The 11,469-nt window shown below is 38.2% G+C and overlaps 1 protein-coding gene across 4 annotated transcripts in view; it reads left to right on the top strand.

The window, feature by feature from the left end:
* LOC131243304 (CBL-interacting serine/threonine-protein kinase 23-like) overlaps positions 1 to 2,822 on the top strand; it is a 31,780-nt gene extending 28,958 nt beyond the window's left edge. For all 4 annotated transcript variants that reach the window (XM_058242571.1, XM_058242555.1, XM_058242546.1 and 1 more), the window contains 4 exons: positions 337 to 393; positions 554 to 628; positions 2,170 to 2,314; positions 2,652 to 2,822. In XM_058242571.1, the coding sequence (XP_058098554.1) occupies positions 337 to 393; positions 554 to 628; positions 2,170 to 2,250 (213 nt within the window). In that variant the 3' untranslated portion in view covers positions 2,251 to 2,314; positions 2,652 to 2,822. The remainder of the gene's footprint in view (positions 1 to 336; positions 394 to 553; positions 629 to 2,169; positions 2,315 to 2,651) is intronic.
* Positions 2,823 to 11,469: the final 8,647 nt, after the last annotated feature.

Below are 11,469 nucleotides of genomic sequence, written 5' to 3' on the forward strand. Positions count from 1 at the left end.
AAGTACGTAACTAGACCAGCCCATGGCACTCTTACCATCACACGGTCAGTCTGGATAATGGACATGATGATATTATGAGTTGCAGGATTGGTACCGTTTACTAAATGGAACTGGACGTGCATTGGATCGGGCCTCGGGTGTAAAATACAGAAAACAAACATCATCCATTTAAAATTTTATTTAGTTGTATTGAAGCTCAATTTTTCAGAATATTGAGTGTCATTGATACTTTGGTGAAACCTTTCACTCTTTCTTTTCTTTTTTTTTTTTTTTTAATTTTTAAATTTATTGTATTTTATTTTATTATAATACATATATATATGTTTGCAATCTTAGATGAAGCTGCACGGGTCGAAAAGTGGAAGGAAGGGTCATTTATCCATAGCAACCGAGGTACCTCTGTTTAATAGATTTCTGTAATTGTTGGGTCTCTTGTTGAAAATTGGATATGGATTGTGCGGAGATTAGGATCTGAGAGGTGCACTTGAGAAACGCATCTTTGAATGTCATTTAATGAATGCAGAGTTTTTCCCCCACCCCTTAATTTCCTCAGGTCTTCGAGGTAGCCCCTTCCCTCTGCATGGTAGAGCTTCGCAAATCCGGAGGCGATACACTGGAATTTCACAAGGTTTGATATTAAAATCTCCCTCCTCGATGATGTTTTGTTTTACTGCCAAATTGTGGTTGGCTGGGATTCCAAGGCATTCTTAATGCCCTTGTGTTCGGGGCCAGCTTCAAGGTATTCTGTATCGGTAACGGTGGCCATAACAGTCACCACCATTACCGATACGGGTATCGGCTATAATGGCCGATACGGGGGTGTAACGATCATTACGACCCCCTGTAATGGTTGAAAATTTTATTTTGCCCAAAAAATTTTGAAAAAATATCTAGAAAATCAAGAATAATATAAATATTTTAAACATGTATTCATTTTTTGTTTTGAACATGTTTACGGTAGTGTAACGGTCCACTCTTTGGTGAAAGTGTTATATCGAGCTGTCTAGTGAATTGTTTAATATGATTATGTCTTTAATGTTTACACATCACAATCAAGCATTAAAACTAGAAATCAGAAAAAAAGGCATAAATACTGCTTTTTCAATTTTTTGAAAAAAAGGCCCTTGGAGAATCTATTCACTCAAATCACTTCAATCCACAATTTTAATCTTAAAAGCTATAGTAAAAGTGAAAAAGAGGAGAAAATTGAATTTAAATAGGAAAAAAAAATATTCGTTTTACGACCATCACGGGAGTAACGGTCGTTATGCCCTGTAACGGCCTTTACGGCCACCGTAACGGCTAACACAGTCTCAAAAAACTAACTGCCTCTTTTCACCCCCGTATCGCATAATGGTCATGGCTGTTACTTATACGTATCGGCCTTTACGGGTGTATCGTAACGGATACGGAACACCTTGGCCAGCTTGGGAAAAGGAACCTGCAGTAAGTAGTTTCTCAAAATTTCCTCCCCAAATCATGGTTGAGAAAAAAATGGGAAGCATTCTTATGTCCACCATGATATACAGTGGCGCATTCTGTCCATAGTTCTAAAACCTGCTGACTCCACTTGAGACTTAGCCGAGTCAACTCGACAGGACAAGACTTTGAACCGAGTTTGTTGGAAACTTGATCACAAGCCTGACTTGGTCTGGCCTCAATGAGACTCAGCTCAAGAACTTGGCCAACTTGATATGACTCCGCGGGGCTCAAAACCAAATCAGTCCCCCTGGCGGGTATTTTAGTGATAAAAAATATTAATGCGGCCCATGAGAATCGAACCAAGGAACTCACTGCAAGAAGTGCAAGCCTCATCGGCAATCCAAAAGCTCGAGTCATGTTTCTCTTTGGCCATTTTATATATTTATCACTTGTATTTGTTTTAAATATTTATTTGCATTTAAAATCTTTCATTTATATATTGTAAATTTGTAATATCTAGTCGAGTTTAACTTAAGACTCATTCGACTCGTCAAGTCAGCCGACCCAACTAGAAATCGAGCTGAGATTTCGGGTTTTTCGAACTAGGATCCTCTCACCAAAAAAAAAAAATAAAAAATCCTTTCATACTTTGGAATCCCTTAAGAAAACCTGATCTTATGGTTTTCCATGAAACATTCTACTAAGCTGGATGTGCAATTCTTGTTTCTGGGCCTTATTTGCTTTCAGTTCTACAAGAACATATCAACTGGCTTGAAAGACATTGTCTGGAAATCGGGAGGGGAGGCAGAGGGAACCTCTGGCAGCTAGCATTTCAGTTGCTGCTGCATATATTCATATTTCAAATGTGCATGTTATCTTATATACATACAAGGTAAATGCATGAGTTTTCAATTTTGCTTTGTATCTCTACTTGATGCGGGCATGTTCATCTACACAGGTGTTTGAAAGATCACCGATTTGACATGGAATTTGGACGAGTTAACTTGATCCAGCTTAAGCTCTGATCACTGAATCAAAGCTCTAGTTTAGGAAATGATCAGATATCTGATCCAGTTGAGTTAAACTCGAAATTCAGAAGATGAGTATGAATTTTTAAAACCAGGATCAACATGCTTTCGTGTGGTCTTTTGCACTAGTTTTTTTTAGTTCTATGGGTGTTATTTTCCATTGCTGCTTTTTGATGCATGTATGTCTGGTTTGTATTGCAGGTGTTGTGCAATCTTCATGTTTCACTTCATTGAGTTCTAGCTGGAGTCCGTTGTGTTTGGACTTGGGTTTTTGGAGTCTGTTGTGTTTGGACTTGGGTCTTGTGACTGTTCTGCATGCAAAACGTTTAGATTGAACGTAATATTTGTTTTCTTGTTTGTTTTTGAATTTCACATCGGAGGGTTTCTTTTGCAATTTCATTCTCTAGGAAATTATATGACATTGGATGCGGGTTTCCAATTTTGACAAGTGGGACCGATGGTTAGGTAATCCAGACCATCGGTCTGTTGCACCCCATTGTGGAGGGACCAGCCTCAAATTCTCCAAGCTTGGAAGAAGGTTTTAGCCAACCATCTTGCAATTTTGATTTTAGTGGAGCATGGCCCCAGTCCTGTATTTCTCTTTTAACCATCCATTTGTGGGCCACAAATTGAAAGGTTACGATTGTCCTATAAGATGTTTCGTGCATGGTTGGGGTGTGGTACACCGGTGGTTTAGATTACTGAGCCATCATTCCCGCTTATCAGAATTCGAAGGTGTGCAAAAACGCAGGTTTTATATATATATATATATATATATATATAAAATTTTATATATATATATATATATATATATATATATATAAAATTTTATATTTATTTATTTCTCGAGTGTTTTTTTTTTTTTTTTAATGCCTCCGGTCTGCTGGGAGCCCTAAAATGGCACTCTTTAAAAGGGATTTTGACCTTACTAGCATTGTGGTATGATCAAATTCGCGAAAATGAAGGGATGTTTCAAATATTCTTAGGCTAGTCATTTGACCGGTCTGAAAATATTTTCAGACCAAATTGCCCTTGCACACCAGAAAAAGTAATGATGAATGAATAGAGGACGACGACTCTAAGTCATGTGCCAGATGGTAATGTATCTGGTTGTGGGTCCATTGTGATTTGAGTTTTTAATCTACAGTCCAATTGTACGAGCTCATCATAATATCTAACTCAAAAAACGAAGCTTAGTTATAGATGAAGTGGACCACACGACAATAAATAGTATGAGTTGTATGCAACCGTTGAAAACTATCCAGCGAGCCATAGACCTTTTCGATAAATATGATATTTGTGCTTTCCCTTCATCCATGTATCTGTGATATTATGAATAGGTTTGAAGACATAAACATCACCGGGATATGCTTACACCACCTTACGAGATGAGGTCTCAACTTTTCACTTGTTGGGTAGTTAAGATTGGTTAAACCCACCACACGACAAAATCACAATCTCACCACTGAGACATGATCCATTGGTTAACTTCATTGCACCATCATCCTCTCTACTTATGATCCATCAATTGACTTCATTGTGCTGTCATCCTCGCACTGAGACATGATCCATTGGTCGACTTTATTATGACATCTTCTCGATTGAGACAATCCATTGATTGACTTTATTGTGCCATCATCCTCTCGACCAAGAAATGATCCATTAGTTGAGATATCCTTGGACCATCAACCTCTCCATCGATACATACTCCATTGGATTTCGTGGTCGCACCATCTTGTAGCTTGCTAATTAATGATCAATAGACAACTTTAAATGATGTTGCATGCGTTAATGCAGATCATGTAAGATATTCGAATGTGGTGGATGACCCCAATGGAATATCTGACGGCCAAATATACAAGGACGAGCTAGCTATAAAATATTTTTAGCAGGTATCGTGATGTAAAATCCCTTCCAATATAAGGTATTGTATTCGAACAACTAGAGATATAACGTAAAGTGTCTCGACGCATCGAGTGTGGATGGTGATAAGGTTTTTAAAATAGAAATATATTGGTACTAACACCCATGCATCTTGTCTTCTGAGGGGACAACTCTTGGCCAATTGATTTCCAAAGAGAGGGACAGAGCTCATCACCAAGTAAACAATAAGATAAGTAGTGAGCATAATGTTAGCCATCTCAAGTTGAGATCGGAATGTAGGCCAAGAGATATTGTGCAATAAATCTTTACAAATTATGGCATTGATATAAGCAATAAGAAAGCATGAATGGGTAAGGAGATTTCGGTAAAATAGGTGATGGGATCATATGAAGATTCATATGCCAAACTCCCGGCCTATTTTTATGAGATGAAGAAGACTAAACCATTGACAGTGATGAATGTGCTTGTAAATGAATAAACAGAAAAATTGTAGAGATGTTTTGTTACTCTTAGACAGTACCTTGAAAGCTTTGAGAAATCATTGCGAACGGTTCAGACAATCAATGAGACACATTTAAAGGGGCAAGTGCAGGGGTATTCTCTCCGTGGCTGCGACATTGAGTGAAGACAATTATATCTTCCTAGTAATGTATGGGATTGGAGAATTGGACAACAATAACAGTTGATATTAGCTCCTCTGCAATTTACATCGTGCATTACGGTTGACGTCGGTATTTATTATATCAAATCGTCATAAAAGATTGATGAATGAAGTAAAAGGCATCTTCCTCATATGCAACCCATGGTTATTGCGCGTATCATATTTAGACGAACATGATTGCGACAATCAAGGATAGGACAATGGAGCGTTATTGGCTAGTTATTAAGGCATTCGAGCAAGTCACATTTGAGGAGCACATGCGATCTTTGGAATTGGACAACCCACCTGCACATAAATAGTTTGCTTCAATAGGTAATGAAAGATAGACGTCTTCCTTTTTTTTTTTTTTTTTTCAGCCATAAGGTACAACATCATAACCATGAACATAGCTGAGATTGTCAACTCATTGTTAAAAAAAAACAAGAGAATATCCCATCACAAGGCACATGAATGCGGTAAGATACAAAATTAGCACATATTCTACCCAAAAAGAGAGTGCATCGGCTTTTAAAGGAAGACTAACCCCATGGGTGGAGAATAAATTGATACTACTTTATTCAGCAGCATGCAATACAACTTGTAATATGATTTCTCGAGATGAATTTTAAGTCATTGGGGTGGTTTAGTGACTAGGTGAGGTTGAGTAAAATGATGTATGGATATGTTAGTTCAATATAATGTTGTTGCCTTATGTGCATGTCGTTGTAACTTGTGATAAATACAATATTGTGCCTTACTCTTTATGTTCGTTTTACTACACAGTAGAAAATGATCAAAGCACCTAACGAGAATCAGCTTACCCTACAGGTAGATGCCAGACGAAATAAGAGTGTTGTGTGCAAAAATTAAACTACTGCAACAAAAGATTCTTGTCGGAAGAGCGAAGAAGGTTAGAATTCTTTTACAATGAGGAGATGGGCTAACTGTTCTTTGCTCAGGTGCAAGCAAATAGGACATAATTGGCAGGGGTGCGGGTTCCTCATCCGCCAACAAAATGAATTATGTATTATTGAAAAAATATATTTCAAAAGAATATTTTTTGAAATATATATTTAATTAGGAATAATTTTTTCTATGAATAGTGTGTGAGGTAAATGATTTTTTAATGCATGTACAATGGGTTTTTAAATGTATGTATGTACAATGAGTTTTTAATTGTATGCACAATGAGTTATATGCATGTACAATAGGTTTTTGCACGTGCCGGTGTCCAACCAGTGATTGCTAAGGTGTACTAACCGTGATTGCTAAAATGCTCAAACAACGATCGCTAAAGTATTCAAACCACGATCACTCACATGTAGTTTAAGAGTGTTCCAACAACAATCACTTGAAACAGCAATCAGAAGCATGAAATAAGAGCGATCACTCTCTTGTTCCGACAGTGACTGCAAATGCTTCCAAACTGCGATCGAATGCACGTTTAACCATGATTGCACAATCGTACAAACTACGATCACTGTCTCGTCTCTCTGTCATCACTCACTCATCAAAAGCACGATCGCCAGTATATTCCAACATTGACTGCTCTTTCATTTGTAGCACGATCACGCTATCATCCATACAATGATCGCTTGCCCTAATACTGCGCTTGCTTTTAGAAACATGGACATTTATACTTTCCTAGCAGGGTCCTCTACCATTAAGGAACTACACGAGGACTCAGTCGATGGAACATTGAAAAGGGCTAGATGGTGATTTGATTGTTGGAACATGATGAGGAAAAAGATAGAACATCACAAATAACGATCGCTATCTTATGCAAACAATGATCATAAACTCAAGAAAACAACAATCACTCACAACTTACAACTGCAATTGCTTTCTTGTTACAACAACGATCGAACACTTGTAGAAAATGAGATCGCTTCACCGTTCCAACATTGAATGCACACTCATGTTGAAGCCACAATCGCTTACATGCTCAAACCATGATCATTATTGTGTTGACACTGCGATTGCCTGGTCGGTCCAACGTCGCACGTGAAGCGATCATTCTTGTGTTAAGATTGCGATCGCTTGTGTGTTCAACCATGATCGCTCTTTTGTCGACACTGTGATCACTCCTGTGTTCAAACCACGATCTTTGAAGTATTCAAACAACAATCACTCTCGTGTTCAAACCACAATCACTTAACAATACAACCCAAAAAGCATATCCATTTACATGATTTCTGTTCCTGTTACAATATGATATAAAACACTTAAGAACCCATACATCCAAAACATTACCATATGCTACACAAGAACCCATACACTGTAACCATGTTACAATTTTCATAATAACGTGCTTACAATATTCCGTCAATAACACATACATAAAAAAAATGACCATATGATTAACACTAATGATATTCTTACAGAAGGCCATACCTTTTATAAATTTCACATTAATATTACAATTTACACAATTTTCAAGAAGTTAACAAATATCACTCAATATTTAAGAACCACACCTTGTTGTTTTCCTTCTCATAAGGAATCCCTCCATATTTTCGTTTTCTTCACCAGCTTGTTCGGTTCATTCACCGGCTGGGTCATTAGTTCCTTTACTAGTTGTCTTGGATTCCTTTAATTGCTCCTTTATATTATATTTTCTTCCTGCTTTTTTTGCATTGGGATACTATTAAAGGAGGGGGTCTTTCTGAAATTAGGAATTTCTTCGTGTAGGTTAACATACAACAACATAATTAGATACATCTAAATAATACATATACGATGAGCATATCCACATGTGTATTTGAAGCGTACCGGTTGAAAATCCGAACCAATATTATTATATAAGAAGTCAATGAACTTCATCATGTAAACCTGCAATCATTTCCATTTATTTGCTTTGGGAGAAAATCTCACACAATAATTTTCCAATTATCCTCCAATGAATTCATGTCAAGCATATGAAAAAAACATGGGATTTCATCAACCAAAAGGCTCACGTATTCATCGTATCTCCCCTTCCATTCATCAAATAAACTATTCCATTCATCAAATAAACTATTGACAAACACAATTTCTCTTTTGGAAGGGTCGATAATGACCAATAACTAGTGACTATCGCACGTTGCACCTGGCAAGGACAGCAATAACAAAATTATAAGTTGAACTATTCATGAGATAAACTAAACAACTAATTATTTAACTATGAATGATTACTTTATTGTACTTCCACAATGGCTTATGCTCACCATCGTCACTAACCATATTGATCAAACCTTTTCTGTGTATGGAAGATCACATCTCATATTGGGTAGGGCGATCTCCGTTGTGATATTTTCTTAGATTATAAATATCAAAACAGAGCATTAGCTGCCACAAGATAATTCAAATTAGGAAGAACTATAATTACAATGCACCTTCAATGATAAAGTGAACTGCGATGATGGAATTAGCCCTTACCACAGAAAATGTTGTCATGAATATACAATCTTGTGGGTAGGGTCGGGAATGTAGAAAGTGACGCTCGTGCCAAAAATTCATATGCAAATTGACTCCATATGTAATAAAACAAGTTAGTCTACAAAAACTGTATAATAGAAAATTTCAACTAAGGTAAGAAACTTAAGTTTACTTCATCATTTATCCAATTGCACTCTTTCCACAAACAATCCAACCATGGGTGCTTCCCACATTTATTTGCCACATCTACTTCATGTAGCTGATCATCGGGTATTAGCCTTTTATGCAAGTCCATAAATTCCATAATAAGAGCAACAACCTCATCAAGATCAGGGCGAGGTTCTTTGTATGGAGAGAGGTGGTATTGAGATGGATTTACATTCCACTTCACCTCCCTTCATTGGCCTCCTTTATCCTACGGGGAACTTTATCCCTTGCCTCATCCATGTCACCCCTTCCATGTCTCTCCGGGGGGCTCATCCATGTCAGAGAATTGGTCACCCACCTCATCAATGTCAACTAAGGGTGGGCTCCCACCTCATCCATGTCAGTGAGTCAGTCAACTGCCTCATCCTTTTCGGCAAGTCAGCGCCAACCTCATCTATGTCAGTCTCCTTTCCTTGTAGAAAAAAAAAATATTCATGGTAGAATTGAATTATGAGCAAGTTCTATATTAAAGTAAAGACACGATGGAATAAATCTAAGAGTTCTATATTTTATTCAATTTCATAATCCTCAACTCATCCTTTACCTCCAATTCTTTGCACGCTTTGTTATACATTTCCTTCCACTGCCTCAACTCATTCACTTCTTCACATGCCTTGTTCAACCACACCACACGATTCATCTTCTTCAGGTGAGTAAAGACTTTATCAATCACTTTCATCATCATGTCCAATAAATGTTTAACATTATTGGAGGCTTATTTATTTATTTATTTATTTATTTATTTATTTTTAATGTCTTTTAATAGGATAGTCTTCATCTCCACTAGCGGTGTACACGAACCGAGCTAGCTCGGTTAGCTCGCTTGACTCGGCTCGAAAAAGCTCGATTCGACTCAGTTCGATGCTGAGTTCGAGCCAAGTCGAGCTGATTTTTTGAGCTCAAAAATGAGTTTGAGCCGAATGGATGGAAAGTGTGGATACAACACATACATCATGGTGGGCCCCAAATAACTTGGTGACGTCACTTCCGTAGCGAGTTTAGCTACTCAACCTCCTATCGGTAGCTAATCTGCCTCCAATTTCTTTCTTCTAAAATTTGATTATGTCACGTCATCTCATGACAATTTTAGAAGATAAAAAATTATTTACAAATTCTCTGCCTGATTGGCAAGGAAATGTTAGCTGTGACCCAAGATGAGTGATGTCCGTAGGATCCATACCGTGGGCCCACCTTGATCTATGCGTTGTATATCTACCCCATCCATCTGTTTTCTCATATTATTTTAGAGAATTGTACAAAAAATGAAGCAGATACAATTCTCAGGTGGATCACACCACATGAAAAAATGGTCATTGAATGTCGACCATTGAAAACTTCATTGTCCACTGTAATGTTTATTTGCCATCCAATCTGTTGTTAATAAGGTCATATAGTCTGGAGGAAGGAAAAACACAAATATCAGCTTGATCCAAAACCATTTGTGGCCCACAAAAAGGTTTTAATAATCAGTGACTATGGTTCTTATAGTGTGGTCAACTTGAGACTTGGATATGCTTCCCTTTTTGGCGTACTCTGTAAAATGAGCTCCCAAAATCGATAGATGATATAGATATTCAATGTATACAATTAGATGAGTCTCACTCACATTGGGGGATTTAGAGATGTCGGGTTCTTTCTTTTACGCTCGGATCACGTGGCATAATACACAGCACCAATGTTGGTATTGTGTGCTACTAAAAATACAAAACCTTTGTGGGCTTCACCATGATTAGGGATGGGCAAGCGACGACTCGGTAAACTTGACTCGTCCAACTCGATACGAATAGAGTGGGTGAGCTGATCCTAATCGAGTTGGCTTCGTCCAATTCGAACTCAAAACGAGTTGAGTTCGAGTCACCTAGTAACTCGACTCGACTCGACCCGAAATCCAACTTGGTACTCACTCGACTTGATCTGAAACTCAACTCATATATATATTAAATTAAAAAAACTTAGATATGATGTTTCAGATTTGAGATGTCGTGTAGCTATGGAAAGGTTGCAATTCTAGCAAGTGAATCTCGATTTTGAGTTGTGATTTCAGCTGGTGGATACCCACTGCACCCGACCCAACTCGGTCCGACTCAACCCGAATCGGTACTTGTGATCGGGTCAGACTCGGTCTGGATTAGTCCAGGCCAGATTCGGACTCGGATTGGGTTAGGCATGCTGGACTCGATACTGAGTCATGTCGAGTTCGGTCAGGCCTATTTCAAAACCGAATCGAGTCGGGTCAGCCCTAACTCGGTCCGAATCGACTCGATGCCCACCTCTAACCATGATGGTTGTTTTTTTATCCACATTGTTTATCCAACTTGCCCGCTTACATCAAGGCATGAATGGGGGATTGAATTTTTGGCGGGGGCCCACCATGATGTGTATGCAAAATTGCAACACCCTGAAATTTGGGGGTCGAGCAACACTCGACTTCTAAGTTCCTGGGTGTCACTTATTTCTTAATTTTAGTATTTTGCATATAATTCAATTTAAATGAGCAATAAAGGAATCAACTGGAACATAAACCACAGCCACAACTAATTTACTGAAATAAAGGCGACTAAGAAATATGAGTAAACAGGAAATATCTAACGGGTCGCACAAGGCGTCGCCTGACAAAATACACATATGAAATGACCCAAAGAAATGGTGCACTAAATCTCCTCGCTCAACAGCCCATAATCAACCCGTACAGTCTACAGTGATCCGCCCATAAGCTGGAAGTAGGAAAGCTCCTCTTTCTCGTCTATGCTCACTCCGCTCGGCTCGTCGAGCTCCACCTCACCTGCATCTAATGAAGTGTCTAGTTGGTGTTTTAAAACACCATCCCAGAGTGGGAGTGAGTAGCTAACTCAGTGGGTGCCATTAGCCATA

The sequence above is a fragment of the Magnolia sinica genome, chromosome 1 (assembly GCF_029962835.1).
Source record: "Magnolia sinica isolate HGM2019 chromosome 1, MsV1, whole genome shotgun sequence".
NCBI classification, from domain to species: Eukaryota; Viridiplantae; Streptophyta; class Magnoliopsida; order Magnoliales; family Magnoliaceae; genus Magnolia; species Magnolia sinica.